Raw genomic sequence first — 24,150 nt, 5'->3', positions numbered from 1 at the left:
AACAGTTTTCTTGTAAGGTTATAGGATTGCTTACTAGGTTGACGTGCGATCTCATTTATCTGTTTGCTTTTGTACTCTCGGAAACCGGCTGCAAATAACAACTATTACTTAAACCAAAATAAAAAGTAGGAATAGTAAACAGTGATTGAAAGTAGTTTGAGGGCCAAAAAGAACAAAGTGATCACCAGGACGATCTTGCTTAGCGCAAAGCTGTGACACTTCCTACCGGCAGTCAATGGTTTCTCCAGCCTTCCATCTGCGGGATAGATGACGTCAGTTCTTCCTGATGAATATATCTAACCGTGACGCCATGTAGAGAGCAGAGCTTCTCGCGAGCCGCAGATTTGTATACAAATGAGACCTGCGCAGCGTTTTCAGGCAATCTTATGTCCCAGCGTGGACCAGCTGTCATCTCTGCAGATGAGCGTATTATGTACAAACAAATATGACCATCACGAGTGAATTTTATCGGGTTGGCGAGTTCTAGCTATCCATAGCTGGATTGCATGTTGTGTCCACTTGCAATTATAATGTACTAATTGCCCACTGTTGCGCACAATTAGGCGGTAATGTCGCCAGTCGGAAGAAATTTGCCAGTGCAAGCAATAACCGCATAAGAAACAGCGCCGCCAGATACAGTACCGTGGTAACTGCCCCGTAAGCGGAATCTTCGCATTTTTCTTTCTTTCAGCCAGCGCAGTCTCCTTTTTTTTCAGCCATTGTGGTATAGGCGTAGACGAGCTCCTCCCATACAAGCAGTCAAACACGCAGCTGCCGTGAACACTACGCAAAAACTTGCTGTTATCTATTCTTACCAAACGCCAATAACAGCGCTTCGAGGAGTCCCCGCCACTTTGCTCCCTTTGGCAAGAGAAAAAAACAACTTTTCGTTTATGAATCTTTCGAATCTCTGTAGAGGCACCAGGCAAACTAAGCACGAAAACTCCATGCTCGCCCCTCGCTTCTCCAATACACGTGCTCGCATCGCCCTTGCCCAGAGCGCACCTATACTCGCAGACCGTTTCCTGCATTGCTCCGCGTCCACTTCGCTCAGGCACGAGTGGAACTCCGAGGCACAGGGAATACAGCGCTTTCCTTGTTGGTGCATCACCAGCCGCGGAGGGTTCCGGTTCGGCCGCGGACTCCCTGTGCTGACTTTTTCCTTTTCGCTCAGTCTTGCTCCCAGTTGCCGCTCCTCATTTTCGAGTTCCGTGGAGTTAGGCGATTTCTCCCACTTCTCCACGGAAGTAACTGTTATTGCATCCCATTTAGAACGTGCAAGTTCAGGGACGCGAATATGCCAGAGTTATGTCGCGAAGGGGAATGAGTGAGTCAAAAAAAGAAGAACGGAAGTGAAGCAAACGTGGAAAGGAGGACGAACTTCGCGATGCAAGGAGCCAGTATAAGCGACGGCAAAAAAAAATTAACCAAAACAAACTAGCAAGGTAGCGGAAACTGAAAAGAGGACTGAACAGAAAGAACGTGTACATCTATGAACGAAAATAGAAATACGGCATTTGCTCTGCATCTTGTTTTTTACGTGGTTGAAACAGTGAAACTATAGTCCCGCAGCACCCCTCGCTGGAGACTAAGGTATTTCTGTTTCATGCTTACGGCGACGAAAATCGCCTATTTTGTTACGTCCTCCTCTGCACCTATAGCTTGGCGCTCGATAAACATGCCGGGACACCTTTTTTTTGCAGCGTGCCTCCCGATCTGCGGTCTGCCGTACGCGTCAACATCATCGCGGTTAGTGCGACCAAGGTCGCCACTGCGTCGTCCAGAAAAAACACCACTCTCCCAACCAGCGACACTACAGTGTCGGGGGCAGCGTCGAAACAAGGACAGAAAAGAACAGAACTAATGCCAAACGCCTACAAAGCCGAAACTTTTCCCTGCCTTTTGGTCGGCATTCATTTCTCTGTTCGGACACCCTATTTTCCATGCCTGCGAGCCTATCTTTTCTTCGTCTACGCAGTCGGCAGCACACGGTCAGATCGATTGGAAAGGCAAACACGGGACGGTGCGCGGGCTGCTAATGGAATCGTTTTTACGTTTTGCTGCTGCTCGAAGAATACTCGCCAGGCCAACTTGGTTGCTCATTGTATGGTGTTTACTGGATGTGCCAACGGCTGGACCGCAGGCCTTGTTTCCTTTCATCTGTGTACTCGCGTTCTGCTGCCTCGGGGCTTCTCCGAATCCTTCACGACATGTCCTTGTCGCTGTGCACTTAGCCCGACATGCGTCTAAGCAGCGCTGAAAAGTCTTGAGGGCATGCCGGCTCTTGTTGCCAGCCGATGTTGCCGAAAACCACCCCGCGATCTAAATAAATAAAACAGTTCATAGAATCTACGTCACTTCCACTGCACGCTCATATGCCGTGCTGCGTTGTACTCTGTTATCCATTGTTTCTTGCAGGGCGAACGAAATGCACGAATAAAAATTCGGCCGCGTCTGATAGTGTTGCTGTTGGGATCTTGCCGCTTCTGCTTCTAGTTTTCAGTAATGCTTGTATGTGAAAGGTACAGAGAAAGTAACGTCGGGTTATAATGCGCGGAAACTGGTGTGAACAGGAAAGGGCGCGAACACAAACGCCGTTGGAAGCCAGCACGACTGACCAAGCATCGGGTGGCGAGTGTCGCACTCTAGCCAACTTTAACCAGCTGCTCACTCAACCCGACCAGTCATCGCTTCTTCGTAGCGCAAACCCCAGGAGAACCTTATGCACCGCACTGTCCGCATTCCACTGCAATGCGATATAGTCTGCGCAGTCTCGCCGTGCCTTTCGACGTCGTTGCCGCTTGCGTCGCCGAATTATTCTTTATTCCCCATCTTTGGGAAGCGCAAAAGTTGAAAAAAAGTTGGGGCAGGCAGCATCTCCGCGCGCTGTTCCGGATCGCGCCACTCTCGCTGGAGTTCCGGGCGCTTCCGACGCATCTTCCCGGGACCCGACGCGGGCGAGGAATGGCAAAAGCGGCCGCCGCCCACGCGCCCGATGAGCCACGGGCCTTGCTTCACTTGCTCCGATCGTTGCCCGCGCGCTCCAATTCACGCGTGGCGCACAAACGCATGCATACGCGCGGTTGCGTCCACGGGTTTGCATCCGACGCTGTGTGTACGCTGCTTCTATGCATGCTTTCTTCTTCTTGTTGTTGTTGTTCCTCAAGGACGCGGGAAGTTCGAGGGAAAATATTCCGGTGCCTGTTTACTTGCCGCCGCCTAGTCCGAGACGCTTGCAGCTTGCTGCTCTGCCGTGCAAAGGCTCACGCATTCCGCCACATTTGAAATGATTCGCGAGAAATCTCTCTTCTCTGGCGTGCCTCTTACACAGGCGGCTCTTATTTTAGCTTCTTACTTTTCTTCCAGAACCGCCTTCTGCAATGCGTACAGGCAGTGAGCAAAGGATTTTTATCAGAACAAAGGGCGTGGGCGAATGCAACTGCAAAATCTTCCACTCATTCAGCCGGCTTTGTCAAGAGACTAGTGTTATCACGTTGCAATGAGACCAGGTGCAAGGACTTATTATTTTGTATTTGGATACACATACCTGTGTAATTTTGCTTTTTTTTAATCGCGACTGTATCACGGCACGGACTCACCGAAGCCCTGTTTAGCGTCGCTAAAAAACCACCGAAGACATTTCAGGAGCCCATCGCAACCGTAAAAATCCTTCGTGCGAAGCAGATGGCTGAGCATTGGTAGCGACATGGTTTCATGGATAGTCGGTGGTGAACGAACGTTAAGGGCTCCTAGCCATAAACAACGCTAAATGGCAATATTCGACTGTTTACGTTTGTGGAAAGGGATTTTGATCCCCAAAAGCGCAAGCGTGAATGCGCGCAGGAACACGCAACCGGCGTGCAGTGCAGCGCACATGCGGGCATCAAGCGCGCCGCGGCTGGCAGCGTTTACAGAAATCATGCGCAAAGTCATACACTTAAGCAGACAGCGAGCGTAGTACGCCGCAATTTTGCAGGGATGGGTGGCGCAGCGCGGTGTAAAGTGTTTGCAAATATTAGCACGCATATAGAAACATAGAAACAACGCACATAATGGCTGTACACTGGTCTACACTGGTAAGAAGTAATGCCTTACAAGAAAGAAAACAGATCTCTTCAACTGAACCGTGACACCTTTAATTTCAAAGCAATGCATGCATTAGGCTTAGCGTAGACGCAGTCGTGTTTCTGCGATTTCGTGCCATTTCTCAAACGATGGTCCTGCATGGTATCTAGTATAATGTTCGCGAGAACACGTAGTTCGCCCACACACGAGGCTAGCTATTCTGATAATAAATATGCACATATTCCCACTTCGCGGGCAGCCGCCGCGGTGGCTGAGTGGATGATGGGGCTCGGCTGCTGACCCGAAAGGTGCGGCTTCGATCCCGGCTCTGGCGGTCAAATTTCGATGGAGGCGAAATTCTACAGGCCCGTGTGCTGTGCGATGTCAGTGCACGTTAAAGAACCCCGGGTGGTCGAAATTATTCCGCAGTCCTTCACTACGGCGTCCCTCATAGCCTGTGTCGCTTTGGGACGTTAAACACCCATAAATCAAATCAAATCAAACCACTTCGCGGGCTATCCCAAAGGCAAAACGTTCAGCTAGATTCTCCTATACTGGTGTGTTCGTATGCACGATCTTAATTTAACGCGCTGCTGATGAGAAAAACTTTACCATAAGTCCATGTATACCTTTTGTTTTTTAACTGTACACGGCCCAGTATACGATTAACAACAACGAATTCCGCTGTAACTTACATTAACGAAATGAATCCACTCGACGTGTCCGTTACGAAGCTTCTATGTGTGCAGCACGTCTGCTCTGTTTCTGAGGATGATTCTTGCTACTTGCTAGAATATTGCATTGAAGCCCCGATAGACTCCTTCAGAAAGAGAAACGCGACGCTGAGAGAAGTGTTCCCACGTTGACTAATCTTGAAAATAACAGCAGTATTACAAGAGGCAGAAACGTTATTTCATAACTCTGGCTCTAGAGCAACCTGTATAACCACGCTGATCTTTTTTTTCCCCCCCGACCGATATCGTTGCGATGCTTGTCAAAAGCACGCCCTCTTACTGTGTTGCAGAAATGTCCTTTAAGTCTTCGGGACCTGCTCGCTTGAAACGGGGCTTTGTTAAGCAATCATTTGTTCTCGAACCCCAGTTGCGGAATCAACGAGAAGGGAACCACCACGTAATTCTTTCTCTTATCTCGTGGTACGGCATTCCTTGCGTGCGTTCGTCATTTAAACTTTAGAAAGAGCCCGCGAAAAGCAAGGAAAAAAGGTAAAGAAATGCTTTCGCGGAAGAGAGAGTCGTTTTTTTGCTGACGCTTGTCGGCGTTCTTTGCGTTTCGTGCCGTGATGGAAGGCTGTCTGATGTCAGCACCTTCGCTCTGTAATATATGCTTGTCTCTGACTCGTGCGCTCTAAGAAACTACCTATTTGGATTAATTCTTCTTTATCTGACTGCGCGCGCGCGCGATACCAGCCATCCGGTGTGTAATAAACAGAAAATTTCGCTGCTGTTAGCTGCACCCACCGGCCTTTTTTGCACGATCAGAGTTCCGCCGGAAGTTCCAACTTGATCTTGTTGACTGCAGTGTGCATTTCTCTAGCTTAGTGAGGCAGAGGTTCGCGCTATCTGGGGCTCATTTCAACTGCGCGAAGCGTGCGTGACGAGGCAACTATAAAGAGATCGTCAGAAATGCTCGCATTTTAGCGTGCTTCTCATTTTTCGGTGCTCTTTGCTCTTCTATCAGCTTGCACTTCTGCCACAGCTATATACGGTAGCATACAGAAAAACTTCCCCGAGGTACTGACCAAGGTCACCGTAGTGGCTTTATGAATATCGCGCTCCGCTTCCGAGAACCAGTTCGCGGGTTGATAAGTGTCACGTGACAATGATGACATGCAAAAAAATTTCTGATGTCATCCAAGGATCCCGTGATAAGCGCCACGTGACAACGATGACTTGCAAAAAAAGTTTCTGACGTTCAATCGCAAATGCTTTCGCATTTCTCCAATGCAGAAGACTCCAGTGCTCTCCAATTTTTGGTTCCCGGCTGTTGCGCTGTGGTGCTTGTAGTGCGCGTACAAGGCCTCAAGCACCGCGGAATTGAGCAGGTGCTACAAAGTGTTCTTTTCTTCCGCACTTACTTTCATTAGTTGCGGTGTTAATTAGAATACGCTCGGCTCTGCAGAATCGGCCGCGGCCTAGTGCTACAGCCTCGGTTTCAAAAAAAAAAAAGGCAGACTCTAGAGTGCCATGCTTCTATAAAGTTTTGCAAACGGCGTCCATATCTCTTTTGCCCCCCACCCCCCCACCCCCTCTCCACGGAGGGTATAAGTCTCGAAATCTTTTTGTTACGGCGCTAAATTTTTTCCTTCGTTATCATCCGACAGCTACTGACAGTATTACAGGCCCTGCATCACCTGTACAATGTAGGCGATACAGACAACGCCACAAGACGTCCCTTCTTCTCTGTCGGAACACCATTTCTCAGACACGCATGGAAGCTGTTGCTCTAGCTTCTCCTGAACAATTTGGCGTTAACGGTGTTTTATATTCTTTTCTGTCTCTCTTTCTAAAACGCGAATGAACCGTTCTTGCAGGCTACAAAGCCACAACAGGATAAAGCGTCGAGCTGAGGCTCCGCAGTGTTTCTTCCTAATTTACGTTTTTTTTTCCGGGAAATACGGCAACGCGCCTCGTTTCCTCCGCGCCACGTACTCCGGTAATTAACGGCAGTGCACACCGAGACACACCGGTGGCTTCTCTGGGTGCTTCGTTTCATTCCTTTTTCAGGGTGTTTCGTAACGCGCTCGCCCACCTGTGATGCGCTGCCGACGTCGTACGTCACCATCGCCGAAGCCGTTGGCGGTGTTCTGGGTTGAGACACTGTACGCCTTTCGGCCGGTGCAATGCCCGAAACTTTAGCTCTTTCTCGAAAGCATGAGATACGCGCTTTCGAAACCTGGAGACCGCTCTTTCGTGCCCCGGCGATGTCACTCATCCCTGCGAAGCAGCCGCTGCAGCGAGCACCTGTTACGTCGAAGAGGGGGGGGGGTGCCGCAATACAAATTCCACGGATCCACATATAGAAAAGGCCTTCGCCATCACGCTATTCGCAGAAGTGCGCAGTCTTCTTTCCATGTCTGGGCGCGTTGTAAGAGAGAATGCAGCGAAGACACGTTCCAAATTTGTTGTCCGTGAGCAAAGGCAGCAAGGGGCCGCATTTCGTAACATTTCGCTTGACTCGGTCCTTTTCCTCTTTTCTTTTGGTCAGCCTCCGCTTAGACGCAAGGGGCGGTAACATAATTGCTTGGAAGCTGTCGGCCCTGGCGTCACTGGCTGTAAGGGAACAGCGACAGATAGGCCTATAGTTAATCGAGGAACGAATGGTTACGAAACAACGCACAAAGCGTCTCCACAGCGCGTGAGCAAATGACGTGCGTAATGCAGGGAATGACACGTAACGTGACCTAACGGTTTTGAAAATTTTTGAGAGAATAAATGTCCAGCAGTGTTATGAACGCCCGCCGAATGAAAGCGGAAGCGTAGTTTTTCTCAGAATAACCTATTTCATTAGTTATAATAAACTGATTAACATCTGACGCGCTCGAAATAAGCGATATTAGTCAATCACATATGGAGCGTCGGAAGGATGCAATCTGCGCAAATCATTTAAATGCTAGTCGATCTATAACGTTTTCTCTCTTTCTTTTGCGGGGTCTAAAGGACGGGTTCGAAAACCTCGAGGAGACAAAAACGCGAACCGTGGCTAGCTTTGATAGCGACTGCTGCGGTGCGAGCTTGGGCACGCTATGTCGTCACTCTTATGAGGGAATCGCTGCGATGCGCAATATATTTTAAGCGCGCCCCAGGCTGGAACATTCAGGATATCTCCCGCTTTACAAACTCTGGAAAGCTCTTTTGTAGCAAAGCTGCTGAAACGATGGCCACAGCAGTCGACTGCCCTCAAGGCATACAAGGCACTCTTTGCCTACTTGAGTGCGACTGGATTGAGTGACAAACTGTGACAGCGTTGTGCGTGTGTGTGGGTTATGCCTTTTTTCCCTTCTCTCTTCCTCCTTTTAGTCCCCAAATCCCTCTTCCCCAGTGCAGGGTAGCCAACCGGAACCCCTTTCTGGTTAACATCCCTGCCTTTCCCTCCTCCTCTTTATCTATCTATCCGCCGAAACAAAAATTATGCCACCTGCGGCTTATTTTGACGCGCTAAGATCCTCTTGCCGAAACTCGAAAGTTCTTGTGCTCAATCCAGTAGCCTAGAAGCTGACTGATTAAGTTGAACAAATCGATTACGCCATGAAGGTTCCAAGAATGCCCATTAATTGCTATAAAAATCCGTCGAGAACTCTTTGACCTTGGAATCGTATATGTTACATAGGACACTGCATGTATCCCCACAGCAGCCGGCGGGGGTCACAAAAGTTCCTTTTAGCGGCAGAGGCTCGTGACGTCTTTGACCATCAACGTGGGCCAATGGTTGTGTTCTCGCCAGCGACGAATAGCTGCTATCGAAAGGAACGCTGTCAAACAGGTGACCTGGTCTGAAAGCTGCATCACGTGCAGAAATTGAGAGAAAAAAAAAAAACTTATGCGAGGGCGTAGGAAGCGCTGATGCTGCATGTGATGAACATAATAAAGGGGGGGGGGGGGAGTTGGGGAGGGCGTGGTTTGAGGACCCTCAAAACAGCTCAAGAAAGTGGGCAAAAGGAAGGCGCGCCTATTGAGACGCTTGCAAGTGTGCACGTGTTTATGCGAACGGCAACGACCGCTACTCGTAATCTAGTCCCGGTGAATTCACATTCACAAATAACTTGCGGACGAAAACATGACACATTTATCATTCCCCACTCTCGAAAAGAACTCAGAGAAGGTGCTGATCGTGGCGCAAGACCGAAATTTCAGTCAGTTTCGAATGAGCAGACAAAGTCGATTGAATGGGTGCAGGGAAAAGTACTCCTTAAGTTTATTAAAAGCAAAACGAACATGGTTTCTCGTTCCGCAGTATGACTCGTGTGTACCTTGTATAGCCTCATAATCCCAGCGTCTTTGACTTTATGCCTGCCGTTGCTGCCTGCATGCGACGAGTTTCGTATTACGCTTCACCTTGTCTGTGCAGGGAAGAGGAAATTCGAAGCTGCATCGCTTGGAAAATATTCCTGGAACATTGGGAAATTTGAGTATTCTTTGTACTTCGTTCCCTTAGTCTGGTGCCAGCAGATAACTTTGCACTGCGTATCTCTTTTCAGCGTGATTTCATAAGAAGAAAAAAAGAGTGTCGATAAAAAGATGCCGAAAAAACAGCAACAGGCCATGAATCCTCACGACGCTATTCTTGCCCCTTGTCAACAAGAAGAGTCCATGGAACGCTGTCAGGTTTCAATTTAAAGCTTCAACGAAATGAAATTCCGTGTATACCATACATTTCCTGTTTTGAAGACAACATGATAGAAAAAAAAGCAGCAGCACCAGTAAGCGCCGCAGTTTCCCGAGCGCGCGACTTCCTTGCAGCGCTATAGATTGCCAGCTGCGAGCACGTGAGACAGCTTGGAGCCGTGGCGAATACTATCGAAACCAGGCGTATAGAACCACTTCAGCCAGGAGGAATGCCTAGAGTGGAGTTTTCCAGCGAAACTCCTCGGAGCTGTCTAAACAGTACCGTATAAAAGTGCGCAAAACATGAAGATGCGCGCTATTTAAAGACAGAAAGGAAGCAAGCAAACGTGAGTCTGTTCGCAAGTTCGTGCTGTTTCTAGCTAACCGCTCTCAGTTCGTTTCTATTAACAACCACCGCTCAAGCGCTCTCCCTGTTAAATCTGGTGTCCCTCAGGGATCTGTGCTCGGCCCACTCTTGTTTCTAATATATATTAATGATCTAGCTTCACATGTGTCATGTAAAATTCGTATCTTCGCTGATGACTTCGTAATATATCGCACTGTCACTAACATTTCTGATCAAATGGCCCTTCAAAACGACCTTAACAGCGTCCATAAATGGTGCGACCTCTGGCTAATGACGCTAAATGCTAACAAATGCAAACTGGTTTCCTTTCATCGACAACACAACCCCCTTATTTTTTCCTATGCAGTTGCTAACTCGTTTATCGAAAGCGTCCAATCGTTTAGGTATCTTGGTGTCACCCTCTGCAGCGATCTTTCTTGGCGAACACACATTACCACAATCATATCATCTGCTAACAGATCTCTAGGATTCATGAAACGTCGTCTTCGTCATGCTCCGCAACACGTGAAGCTTCTCGCCTATAAAACCCTCATCAGACCCAAACTTGAGTACGCCAGCCCCATCTGGAGCCTACACCATGCATACCTAACAAATGCACTGGAATCAGTTCAAAACCGCGCCAGTCGTTTCATTCACTCTGCATATTCATACACCACCAGCGTTTCAGCTCTAAAAAAGAATTCCGGTCTTGAAAGCCTCGCAGAACGGCGCCGCACTGCCAGCCTCTGTTTGCTCCACAAATTTTTCCATAGCTCTCTAAATCAACCACCCTACATTATTCATCCGAACCGCATATCTCACCGTACTGCCCGTCCGTATCAGATTGCCCGCTCTGCGTCCCGTACTGCAACTTTTTCAGGCTCATTTTTTCCCCGAACTGTTGCGGACTGGAATGCCCTCTCCACTGATATCGCTGCCATCACGCACCCGTCTGTATTTTCAGATACTTTAGGCAATTATTTCAAGAAATTACTTGTACTTGTTGATGAATATGTTAACCCACCCCTTATGTAATACCCCCTGAAGGGGGTCTTTAAGGTGAATGAAGTGAAGTGAAGTGAACCACGCCCGGCTGCTTCCTTCCTCTGAATTTCAGAACTGATACTGAACTTGTGGCTGGTCGGGCTTTACTTCTCAGTCGTTGACCAGAAGGTGGCGTTGGAGAGGCTGAGTCAAAATGTATACCGAAAGCGCACCGGCTGCGCTTGCGTGGTCAAGCGCTGTGGGAAAATCTGCTACCAGGTTGTGAGCAGTGGCATTGCGTATGGCTGAGTAATATATGTCCTACTTATACTGATGCCACGTCCTGCGCCGAATCTATGGAATGCGGCGATCCAAGCGCCTGGCCCTGTCTACACGCCTCAGTGGAGAGTGAATTTCTTGCACGCACACGTTCGCGCGGCACTGCACCTTCGTGCCTTCGTCACCTTGTCCGTCATCTCAACAGTATTGGCCAAACACTGCAGAGACATTCCTTTCGCTATCCTTTCGCTCTAAGCACACTATGTGAAGAACGACTTCAACACCAAAAAACAAGGTATTTTGCACGGACCAAATTGACGTTTGAGCGCCTCCGTCGGTATAGCTGCTATATTCAGGTACTATGTAACTCTTGTCTGCAGACGGACACCGAGTTTCCAGAATCAAAACTTTCGTTGCCTTCATAAAACCGTTCTGCTGACACACCTGTGAAGGAATGCCAATGGCCTCTTTGTTTATATAGCCTTGAAACGAAATACCAGCTCCCATTGTGTGATCCCTTTCTGATTGCGCACGTGGTGGCATCTGAGTTTCAGCTTTGACATCGGGCGGCTGGCGCCTCATTATTTCTCTATTGCGGAACAGGTTCTGGTCGGCCGGATTAGATTAGCATGCCATGAACCTATCGGCACTCCACCGGAAGCGTACGTCGCGTTTGCCGACCTCCACTCTTTAGAAGATCGTTGCTCACTAACTCCGATTAGTCGTTTCTCCTATAGCTGCCCTTGAAGCCTTCCATAGTCCGGTACCTGCGCTATTGCGATACTGACGGTTAAGGCTACAAGCTGCGTCTGGTTTTCAGGCTTGTCTCGCTTCATAAAAAAACAAATGTTCCTTTTCAGTGCGCGCTCGGATTTAGTGCGTTATATTAGATCATACATCGGAAGGGTACCTGCTTAGAGGGAAAACGAAAACACTCAAGACGGTGAACTTCGGATCACGGAAGCCAATGGCTCGTCTCAGTTATGCCTGCGGCGACCGCATCACGCGGCTTCCTAAATCACCCTAGAAAACCTAACATTTTAAAGCTGACACACAAAGGCGAAAGTGGGACAGTGGTAACGGAGTGGATTTGACAGAAGGGGAAATCCGATATCCTTCCTATTTGTAGGCTCAAAAGTGCCTGCTGATCTAGGCAGTGCTTCTTTGGGCCTCTTTCTGCTCACGGTGGTTTTCACGGAGACCTCCATCTGGCGTTAATTTATTAGTGAGATTCAGCCTCACCGCTCAACGTATCGGAGATCCACGCATTGCCATCTTACCGTTTTCAGTCTGACTCCGCGCTGACTTCGTGACCACTGCATCCATCAATAAAATAAAGATGAAAAAAAAAAGAATGGCAGTGTCAGTATTTAACTCCGTTTATTGTTGCAGCAACGTAAAATAAAAACATCGGTGCCACATCCCAGCAAGCATGCCAGAAGGGGCTATAAAAAATAGAAACGGAAAACAAAGACACGTAACGCGAGCAGAAATTAAGCGGTGGGTGTGCCAAGAAAACATTTCTTAGTGAGTGTGGCGCCAGCTGGAGACAAAAAGAGAATGTGATACGACGACACCGGATTCTCGACTTCATCGGCATCGCTCGACGCTTTGGCCTCTTGCGTAAGGTATATTTTAGCTGCGAATTTCGCCCAGTAAAGCCCAGCCATCAACAGCAATCTGAGCAAACGAAAAAAAAAGCACTCAAACAAAGCTATACGAGGTAAGAGCGCCCAGCAGCACTAACAACAGACGAAACAGGGCCGACGCACACGCGAGAGCCGTTCGTGCCTGGCGGTGATGTGAAGAGATACGATCGGATTCGCGATAATGGGTCTGAGACGGAAATGTTTGGCCTCACTTGGGCCGCGCCAACCAGATTACGCCCGGCGGGGGTGACTCCACCGCTGTCGACGGACGGTCTGGCCTGGCTGCGAGAGGTTGGAGCCGATATAGATAACTTAACGCACGTGGGCCGCTTGACCACCCACGCTCGCAGGTGTCCACAGCTTCTCTCGCGCCGCGGCGGAAACAACGCCCACCTAGAATTATATACGAGAGGTGCGTTTCACGCCTACTGGGGTCCCCGCCATATTCGAATCGGAAGCTCTCGTCGATGTGGCACCTGCTCGCGGAAAACAACTAAACGGAATGGAAGCGCTCGAGAGCAGACGAACACGGCGCTGTGCTCTTGCCTTTTGTGCGCTCTGTTTACTTTCAAAATCAGTGGATTCGACTGGGGGGGGGGGGGGGGGGGGGGTCGAATGGAAACCTCCTCTGATGGCTGCGGCTTGCAGTATAAAGCGAACCTCTTAATCGCGCAAAAACCGACTGTTATGTGCACAACGTCCTCTGCACGCTCCGTGCTTTCACTAAACGCGAGCACAGCTTTCACCGTCTGAAGTTGATGGTAATAGCTGAAACGGGGAACGAATGTAGTGGGCGTATGCAAGCAGAGTGCAACCGACGCTGGCCACGGCCGCTCTTATTCATTATACAATGGTTGAAAAGGGTGCACGTGAACATTTTTGCGCGAAAGCACTGTTCCGATATGCCAACCCCGAGCAAGATATTGGGATGGTTGTATGATTGTGGTGTTTATGGGTTTGTGCCAAGTGAATGTAATAAGTAAAAAGGAGCGAAATAAATACCCGCAACTGGGAGCCGAACCCGCGACGGCGTGAATAGATCCGGTTCGCAAACAGCTGCTCGAGAGCCTTAGGCTACCGTTGCAGCTTTGTTTTTTTTTTATTGCACAGAAACAAATCCCGCTGAGCTACCAAATTGTTTATGCACACACGCACTATTCTGAAATGCAGACACGCAATCTATTTCCTTCTTACAGTGAACTCCACTTACACATCAAAACTGCGGTGGACGTACACCTGTGTAAAGAACCGGCATCCATTCAGGCGGCCGGTCATGCAGAACATATACCCCCCGCACCAAGGCGCAATCATCACTGAACAGACTTAGATGGAAGAGGTGGTTCATCCATTTAGCTGCTCTGCCACAGGATAAAAAGTCCAATCAGCATTAACAGATTGCACGTAATCCCGTAGTCTTTCAGAACAGGCGAGAACCTTATAGTGTACGGCGATATCTCAATGTCCTTTTTGATTGCCCACTGAAGTATGTCCCAGAAAAACCCTGCATCACGGCACCACTCAGAACAATGATCGATCGTCTCTGGTTGGCCGCTAAGGCGACAGTTCAGCCGAACACGCCTCGCGTAAAACTGCAACACACCCTCCGGCTGTGCACTGCACGTCGTCTTCTTCACCACCTAATAATACTATCAAACTAATATTCTCGCTTTGAGCTTTGTGGCTGCGTTGACAGAGTGATGTACGCTACATGCTTTGGCGTGGACAACGTTGTGGCAGAAACACGGCACTAAAGCAACACCCGTTGGAGTCGACAACACTGCTGCAGAAACGCGGCACTGGATCATAGGCCGCCGAAGTACATTGGCTAAGTTGGCATGGGACGATGGAAAAGTCGAAGACGCGGACAACTGGCTCCCCGGGTCAGTGGACACCTCAATAGCGCTTTCTGGTGCGTGGGGGAGGTGTCCACCTGTGAAAAACTATGCCTTCGCACAATATTTCGTGCTTAGCAAAGCTAAACCTCCAGCCATTTTTTTTTACCTCGTGGTTGGAACCCGCATTGACGCTTCCTCTCGGCCACATATGGAAGCACTCTTCACGTGGCACTTCTCTCGACAGCCCTATTCAAAGCGGCTGCGACGGCAGCATCAAATGACGACACATATTGCTGAACAACTTTAACGTACAACCTTGCGCTTGTACTGTTTGACTCAGTTGTGATTTTCTGTGATTTTTATTTTCGGTTGTATATTTATAGGCGTGCCTTCCGAAACGCGGTCCAATTTTTTTTCCCTCCAATTCTGACCTCATCTCAAGCCACAATTCCGGCAGGAGCATTCACACTCCGTCAAGAGTTGCTGAAAGTGATCCAGGCTCGTTACTCCTCGCCATGACTTTCAGTAGAAAGAAGCGCGGCCATTCATTGCGCCAATGCAGAATGTGAAGTGCCTTGTGCCCAACTCTGAAAACAGGCGGCTTTTTTATGTTCTCACTCCAGCACCATCGCTTAACGGGCGACAGAAAGAAACCGTTGGAGAAGCAGACCAAGATTATCAACTTATCGATTAATACCGCACATTTAAAGGGCCCATTTAAAGAGCCCCGGAAAGGGGCTTTGAATAAAGTTGAGATATGTCTGGGACGTTAAAGGACGCCACTTCATGTTTATCCTCCAGCAAGAATTTGTTTGATGCGTTTTGTGTAAGCTGAGTGATATGGATACAAAATCTGAAAATTCATGTCTTCGCGCCTTTCCCTCTCCTCTCGCACGCCAACACGGCGGCGCTCGTCCGCCGGCCCCACCCACAAGCCGTGCGTGAGAAAGCCCGGCATCGCGCGTTGCTGCGAGGTGCAAAAGCGGGAATTAAAAAAAAATGCATTGCAAATTTTCCCGCTCGTTTTGAGGTCTCGTATGCGGCATGGACGTTCGGTGGCCTGTACTCTACATAGTGCAACTATTTTCAAGCTAAGCTCAAACACCCCTTTCTGTGGCCCTTTAAAGGGTCATCTTTACTTAACTAAATAATTATGGTATCAACGTATAAAATGCGCGATATTACTGCATAAAATGAGGCTGGGTTTCCACAACCAAGCAGCAAAGCTTTTTCCCTCTCACAAAGGCCGCTCGGGGTGCATGGCTACAAAAAGCCGCTTTGCAGCGGAAAACGTGCACCTCGGCGCAGATTCTAGTTTTCTAGGACGATGCTTGCACGAAACGTAAGTCGCATAGACATAATACAAGCCACGCGGCTACTACGAGCGCAGGGCCGTAAATACAGCAGATGTTGTGAGCTTTCTTCGCTTATTATCCGCAGCGCAGCGAGGCGCCATGTGCATTCCCTGCTGTTTTTTTTTCCCTGACATGGTCCGAAGTACGATGTCCCTCTAGACTAAAGATCCTTTTGTTCACCTTGAGCGCCGGAAATACGGGGCGGAATTGCGTGCGCAATTCAGCGCTTTGATTTTGTTACTTCTGTTTCCTTTCCTGACGCCATGCTGCCTTCCCTTTTCGCAGGTGACCAAGATGATACTGGTGGTCGTGGCCATTTTCGCCATCTGCTGGCTGCCTTACCAGACGTACAACATCCTCCAGGAGCTTTATCCCATCATCAACCAGTAAGCCGGCACAGCGCTTGTGCTTCACGGGTGGTCGCGAAGTATAAACCGGCCACAAATCTCGGCCGGATGGCTTGGCACTGCCTGGCTTTAGAGCTACGATTATTAGAGCCGCGAAAGGATTCTCGTTTTTTTTTAATATGTTTGCGAGAGCCTGTGAACAAAACTGTAGTAGTACAGACCACGGACACGCGTGGTTTATGCTACTTCGCTCCCTCATTCGCTAATCCTTTGGCCTGGTTGGTGTGAGCCTGATGACCTACAGGGGGCGCGATTATCTGCTGGAAGAAGATAGTGACTGCGCCAGATAGACACAAAGTAGGCTGCTAAGCTCTTTCAGGAGACGAAATATTGATTTTGAAAGAGAGCGCATAATTTTTTTTGTGCTGCGAAGAGTGAAGCAGAGAACAAGGCACTCGATTACTGGTGCAAGCTATCTGAACCACAATTAATTCGCCGTCTGTTCTATGCTGCTTACAATCTTGTTCTTACGCTGCATGCAGTCCAAAGCTTTGAAGCAGTGATTGTCTTTGTATATTACTCCCACTCACATTATTCATTCGTGTAAGTGTCTGCTTGTCAATTTTGCGAGGCGATTTTTGTTCATAAACAAAATGTTTCTCGAACTGTTTTGGGAACACGGAACCTTCTCCTGGAAGCGGACCGCGTTATGCTGCAACTGTCTACGATGGCGACTTAACGTTGATCCGCGCCATGTGTTCTATTTCCAGGTATCGCTACATCAACGTTATTTGGTTCTGCTCCCACTGGCTGGCCATGAGCAATTCCTGTTACAACCCCTTCATATACGCCATCTATAGCGTAAGTCTGTCCGACGTCTTTTGGCCTCTTCGAAAGATGGGTCACGTGTAATCATTTTCACAAGGTCGGCAAGTGATGCAGATTTAAACTTTCTGTGTAAGGTCCAAGCAACTAGGTACCCACGTAAGCTTTGAGTTATCGGCAAAAAATACTAAGAGAGGCAGCAGGTGAGTTGGTAGTAGTTCGTATTAAAGCAGCGGAAAAAACAGGCCTGGCGGAAGAAGCTATAATGCAAGCGATTATTATGCTTCGCCGTCTTTTGAGCTGCTTTCCTAAAGTCGATCAGGGCACCTAAATAGCTCAATTTTCCTGTCCCACTTGATTGTTATGACACGGGTCGAGATCAATAACACTCATGACTTAACACTCTGGCGGTCCGCAGGTCGGTAAAATTGTACTGAACTCGTGAAAAGAAATGGTATGACGTGACAGCGTTAGTTAGTCCCGTCAGCGGTTCCTCTTGCCCACGCCGACACGACCAGTTTCCTCTTTCACATTCACAATTATTATGTGAAATACCAGGCGACACACAAGGAAAGCCCCACTTTAACCAAGCCGTACAAATGTGCTTGCGGCGCCCAGCGGTTGCATGTCTGGCTCGCAACCCAAGGGTCAGGGGTTAGATCCCCGACTAGTCATCCCAGTGTCCTTTTGAGCCTAATTCATTTACTTTACATGTCCTAATGGCGTTTGAGCCAAGTTGCAACCTTCTAATCATTACGTTTCGAATGTTTTAATCACTTTTAAAATCCAGCACTCCACGTGTGACATAGCAACATTTCCGACAAATCCGGATTTTTCGCTCACAGCGCCGACGTCGGATTTTCTGCTTAGCGGGGCCCTTGATGTTGTCGCGCTATTAAGGCGCTTTGCATTGGTTGATCCGTACCCGTATTGCTCGATAATATTTTAAGTAGGTGACATTTAAATCAGAACCAGCATTTTGTTACACCATGAAACCGTTTTTAAGAACTAATGCTGAAGTGTGTGGCAAATATTTAATGCGAAAAATTTGAATATAAGTTCCCAGCACTGCGAGAAATCGCTACCACCGATCCGCTAAGGGTGATCAGGCTCACCAGCATAGGAGACCGACGAAATTATAAAAAAAACAGAGACCACTACCACAGCGGGCATTCGCGTACCAACTGACCTTGCGAAAGCAGTAATCACATTTAGTTGGATTGTAATCTTTGTTTCCTTGGTGTGCTGCATCAGCTCTGTGTTTCGGTAAGCACTTTTCTTCCTCACGAAAACGGTCTTCTTACCTTTCTGCAAACAACTATGCTAGAGAGAGGACTGGACCCGCGTGGGCTAGGTGTCGCACAGTTACATATATGGGAGCTTCTGTCTGAAGCATGGCTTTTCTATCTTTGCGTAATGTTTACAACGTATTTAAACACTTATCGTTATTGCGCAATCACAGAGACGGATAGAGAGCAGCATACCAACGTATCACTGCGCCGATAATGATGCCTTGGGCTTGGTTCGCCAGGACAACCCGGTCATCGAACAGGTCAAAGGCAAGTCATGAACGCGAAGTAGCTTGTTCAGATAAGCTCAGTGCTCTTTGTCCAGCAGTTTCTGAGAAAAATTTTGAAAATTGGAAAATTGTAAGACACTTTTACAGTAATGTTGAAGGTAATGGTCTATTCTTCTGATATGTAGCAAAACCTTTCTTTTAAACTGTTTCCATTGGTCGCGTCGCACAGTTGAGACTCTCACAGAAAACCAGTCGGAACGCTTCTGACGATAGCAAAAACGTTACTAGAAAAAATTCACGGCTGTTGTCGGGTGATCAGCAGATATATTGATTGTTATTGTGAAATCTTACATTATATGTAAAAATTACCTTCATAAATGGCTTCCCGTTCAAAAATGCTTTTGTACAAAATTGCTGGGTACGGTGGAGATCATTTGCACTCACCGAATTTTTTTTCCCGATTACACGGTAACGTGGCCCTGCAGCTGAACTGAAAGATCTTCAATGTTAACAAACTTCCGCCGACAACCGAGAAGAGTTTGCACATACATTTTTTCTGCTGTTCTGTCTATAAGTTTCTTGAAAATATGACTATAATGGATGCAGTGACGGTGCATTTTGTGCATTCCAGCTCATATACGCATGCCTGCAACCGTGGCTGCAGACGTGAGCCCGATTGACCTCTGTTGCGCCGTGCTCTTGTGCGCAGGAGAAGTTCAGCGCCGAGTTCCGGGCGCGCATGCGGTGCTGCTCGTCGCGGAGCAAGCAGGACGAGGCGCACTGCTACCGGCAGACGCCCAACTCCGTGTCCACCCGCTACTCGATGCGCTCCTACTCCTGAGCCTCACCGCGGCGGCCGACACCCGGTGCAAGCGGCCAGCACCCCGAGAACGCGTGTGATGCAGACCGTTCGGGCATCTCGGAGCATGACCTATAATTCCGGCCCAGCACTGCGCGGCACCAAGAGGCTGTGATCCATTGGAGGCGCCTCCAGGGGCAGTCGATGGCGTCGCTGACACCTGGACGAAGGCAGCCTGCAGAAACTGGCCAAGTGTTTCGACGCGGTGAACGTTTCTTGGACGCACGGCGCGGTTGAGTACAGATCAGACAGACCGCATGGCAGCGGGTGTATTTCTCTGGCGACGTCCGCTTTCCTGTGAAGGTGAAATACTGGAACGTTTAGAGTCTTTTGTTTCAGGGCACACTGCACAAGCGCACCACACTGGCAGGGAAACCGACTGAATTGACTCTGAGCAAGCTCAATCCACGATTTGCACCTGCCGATGACACGTTCGTTTAGGCCAAAAATTAATTGGCGGTAAATATAAATGTCTTCAAAGTTGTGTTTCCCGTTAAGAGTGCATCAGTGACAACGAGACACTCTGGCATTGCAGCGAACAACTCGCTACTGTCAAGCGTTGAGCGCAAGGAGCGTGCGCTGTGAGTTTAATGTTCGGCCGGTACAACTTACAGCCTTTCTCGGGTGCCTTTACTGCTGCTTACCGTCTGTCGATAGCATAAATCCCCTAAAAAAAATTATGCGTGTATTGTGCAGTGCAGACAAGTGTTGCGCTCTTCTATGTTCGTGGCTGGTTTGGTAAAGCGTGCCAAGCTCGCCCATCAAAATCAAGGCTATAGGCTTCGAACAAACTTTCATCCTATGGTGCGCGTGCATCGTAGCGTACTTCCATTAGTTCCACACGAACCAAGAAACGCGCACAGACGCACACTAAATACACACATAAATATGCAGAACGTGTACGCATGTACGCACGTCAAGCATTGCGCCGATCCGCGGAAACAAGATGACCAATATAAAAGTAATCTTTTGGTGAGGGTATGTTTTCAAATTACGTGCGTATCTTATTTTAATGCCGAAATGAAAGCTCGGCTATACGCAGACCGGCCTCGTGGTCCCACAAACCGGGAAAACATGCGGTCTCCTCGGCAGAACTGTATTTACAACCGAGCTTAGTCTTATCCCTGTTCTCAAGATGGAACCGTGTTCCTTGTTCCTGATACCACACCGACAACGCAAGAGCCTTGCGCAAACTGTGAAGCTGTCTGACTTTACGTGTTAATCGTGGTGTGCGCAGCTTTGGCGCAGAATCTACTTGTGCCTGCAGGACTTTTTTGCATTCTTTACTTATTTAGAGCCCTCAGAAACAGCCCTTTAAACTGATGTGACACTACCGACACAGCCGAGGAGATCAGCTCCTGAGGCTAGCCAGCGCTAGACGAATTGGTGCGCCCAAACCGTGCCCACCAGCGTCCGGATGTGCTCCGCAACACTTGGCGGAGTGGCCAAGTGCGGTTTCCCAGTACGGATGTGAATACCTGTATTTCATGGCGTTCAGCCAGGATGTCCATTGCTCTAGTTGTTCCGTAGGTTGGTTATGTAAATACAACCTGTGAAGTTCTGAACTGCCTTGTAATAAAGCCCCTGGATGAATCCGGGTGCTTCTGTATACTATCTATATTGGCGTACGCTGTGCTTGTACATACGCGACATAACTGTATACGCATTTATCAGCGCACAAACTCCTCGATCTTCCGAAGCTCTGTCTGTGCTCTGTCTGCGTTCCGCTCTGTGGCCGCATTGCTCGCGAGCCTTTGTGATCTCGATACACCCTCATGAACCCATGTATAAACTCAGTTAGAAAGAATCCATTTCACTGTGAAGAGTCGCTGTACATCTGTTATGGTGGGTACACTGTAATGCTGGGGAAATATGCACTTTGCAACTTCCTCAGCTGAAACGATAATTCCACGCGCTCAACAGAAATTAAGGACTGCGGAAGACGCAGCAATGCGTGCCCCACTGGTGGATTCAGTCTGCCAGGCTGAATTGGCATGCGCTACCAGTTAAGATAAAATAGTTTGTAGCTGACATCACTCACAAGGTCATGTTCGATCTACACCGATCCAACCGAGGTTTACGGGCCTTTTTTGTTCCCGTTGATGATAAGAACAGTCAGTCATGGCTACTTTTCCTTGCGTTGATTATAGATATTTTGTGGCGGCTGCTCTGAGTCTGTTGCCCGCAGAGACTTAGTAATTTACTAGCTAGCACGTACGGCATCATTCACCGATGGTAACGCGTGCGGCTGAGCATAAGCAAAGTGTGTATCTCCTTTGGTGGTGCATTACGAAGCATACTAAAAGCCCTTTCATGCTGACAAGGCACTAATCGTCCACGGTACAGCTATTAGCAAGATGTCTCAAGGTTATAAAAGGAAAAAACTGCGGGTGGGGCCGCTACACCTTTAACCAACCCTTCCGCCTGTTTAGCTCAAAAATGCATCTCTCCTAAAATGCTCTCTCCAGCACTCTTGTAAGTGCAAAAAGTGGCACCCCATTTAATCACGCCGTATGGTTGGTGGCAGGACTGGACCTCTCAAACGGATACCACCAGCGATTCCTGGGGCCACCTCAAATCCGGTACGTGAAGGACGCAAAGTGATTGAAGCCGACGCGCTTTCAGTCATAAGCTGCTGCACAACGTAAAGCCAAACGCCTCGTAATCACAAAAACGGAGATCGTTATATCCTTGCCAATCTGACCTTGCTGTATGAATAACCCGGGGAGAAATTCGTATGTGTACGCATGCGAATTTATACAAAGGAGAAACTCGCCTTTGTAATTTTTTAATTTAATTGGAGCCTGATGCCGATTGGAAATTTTGAACTGAGCTTCCTCTTCTCGAATTAGTGTTAAAAGCCCCAAAGCTCACTGAAGGTTCCATTGAGGCAAGACACCCAGACATTAGTAATAAATAACCTGCATTAATGACCGGTTTTGATATCAAGGAAGGCAGAAAGCGGCGGAGTGTTTGTTCCAGGGGGAGGTCATTCATTCTTCATCAATGCCCTGCTGCGTGTGCATACTTAGTATATGTGGTCTTATCATTGGTTAGACGTAAGAACCAAAACATGCGCCATTTATTGCTCAGGGGCATCGACGTGCATGGAATGGCCAAGCGCAGGAACATTTACGGCTCAATCAATATCACTGCGTTCGCGGCGTTTGTGCCACTAATGCTAGTTACAAATTGCTGCCCTGTTTGACCACGTTGTTTATTCTTGTTTATACCTGCACAGAGACATTGTCGTTACCTGAAAACCACTTGTCATAAGTATTGAATGTATTTACTGTACATATGCATTGTGTATAATACGACAGGCGCACAGTGTTCCTATTTCAAGCTGTTAAGGTGTATGCAGTTTTAACGTCGTTTCTTGGACCTCACATAACCGACATTCCATAGCGTATGAGTGTTGAAGACTGCGAAACACATATTATATTTTGTTTATAGTGTTTATTTGCTATTTTAAAAGTGTGCGAGAGGAAAAGAGGACGTTATTTGAAGAAAAACTGAAGTTCGCTGACGCTCTTGTAGAGCCTCGGCGCTCGTTACGTTAAGCGTTCCATTCTTCCTACAGGGTCGCTAGGTCGCCTGTCTTGCCGGGTGCTAACGTTTCTTGATATACCTGAGCAGCGCCTGTCCGCGCGTGTTTAACTTGCTCGTACCTTCTGGAGGTAATCATGTACACACGTGGCTCACTCCAACTGGTTTCTCGTGTGGTGTTTGAGAGAGTAACAACTTTCCGCCAATAAAGTACTGTGCTCATAAACACCAGTCCATGTTTAAGATTGCTGCTACCAAAGGCGTCCGAAAGGGCGTGATGCCGCGTGAATTTTCACGTGGGTGTTTATCGCCTGCGTATTCTCCTTACAGTTTTTATCATTTGTGGGTGTTTATCATCTGCGTAGAGCCGTACCCCGTAGGTCGACTATTCGGAATGCATGACAAGGTACACTACTTTTGAAATGTTGTCGGGTCCCATTTCGCGTAACTAGAGCAGTCGCCGAGCATGTTTGTTGCATTACCGCCTCTCCAGACGAGTCACATAGTGAGAAAAGAGCTGTTCTCGCTCTGCACAGAAGTCCAGCTCTGCAGCACCTGTGCAAACATCACCGCATGCTTCAACGTGATTTAAAGTCTCATTTTAAACGGGTTCGACACTTTTCAAGATGACTACACACACATTGCACACGATTCAGTGAACGTAATTCCTAATTCTTAATGTTGATGATTTGTTACACCCACAGTCAGGATTCGCGTGACTCCTGATTCGTAATATTACTGAAACGAGGGCAATAGCCTCGTTGGAAAAATCGCAGTACAGACTAATATGTTACTATTTTTATGCTGTCTGTTTAATTTCAAGATAATCCTAGTGGAGATCGTTACAAAAATAACGTTTTATTGGACTAGGCCGAATTTATATTGGGGCATGCAGCGAAGTTCATCTCGTCACCTAAAGGTTTAGAAAAGACTGCTGATTTATTCTGCCATTTGAGCACCCTATGACGCATAGCGAGTGAAGGGGAGTGGTCTCTTGGAGACAGTCAAAGCATAGGCACACTAAAAATATTCTTAGCTTCAACTATACACGTCTTAGAATGGACTCATAGAAACTTTTAACCCATGATGATAAAATTACCGCATTCTTCTTGGCGATCGACTAAACATGCTCTGCTGGTGCCCATGATGGTCATTTACCTCTAAAGTCCTGTGCAGCTGACTCTGCAGCTGACGAG

At 48.1% G+C, this 24,150-nt stretch overlaps 1 protein-coding gene across 1 annotated transcript in view; it reads left to right on the top strand.

Annotated features, from left to right (window-relative positions):
• LOC144115347 (tachykinin-like peptides receptor 99D) overlaps positions 1-23,177 on the top strand; it is a 167,599-nt gene extending 144,422 nt beyond the window's left edge. The window contains exons 2-4 of the mRNA XM_077649698.1: positions 16,141-16,241; positions 16,973-17,063; positions 19,256-23,177. Coding sequence (XP_077505824.1) covers positions 16,141-16,241; positions 16,973-17,063; positions 19,256-19,387 — 324 coding nt within the window. The 3' untranslated portion in view covers positions 19,388-23,177. The remainder of the gene's footprint in view (positions 1-16,140; positions 16,242-16,972; positions 17,064-19,255) is intronic.
• Positions 23,178-24,150: the final 973 nt, after the last annotated feature.

The sequence above is a fragment of the Amblyomma americanum genome, chromosome 1, assembly GCF_052857255.1.
Source record: "Amblyomma americanum isolate KBUSLIRL-KWMA chromosome 1, ASM5285725v1, whole genome shotgun sequence".
NCBI lineage: Eukaryota > Metazoa > Arthropoda > Arachnida > Ixodida > Ixodidae > Amblyomma > Amblyomma americanum.
Note: the sequence above shows the minus strand (reverse complement) of the source record. Positions and strands in the feature narration are given on the sequence as shown.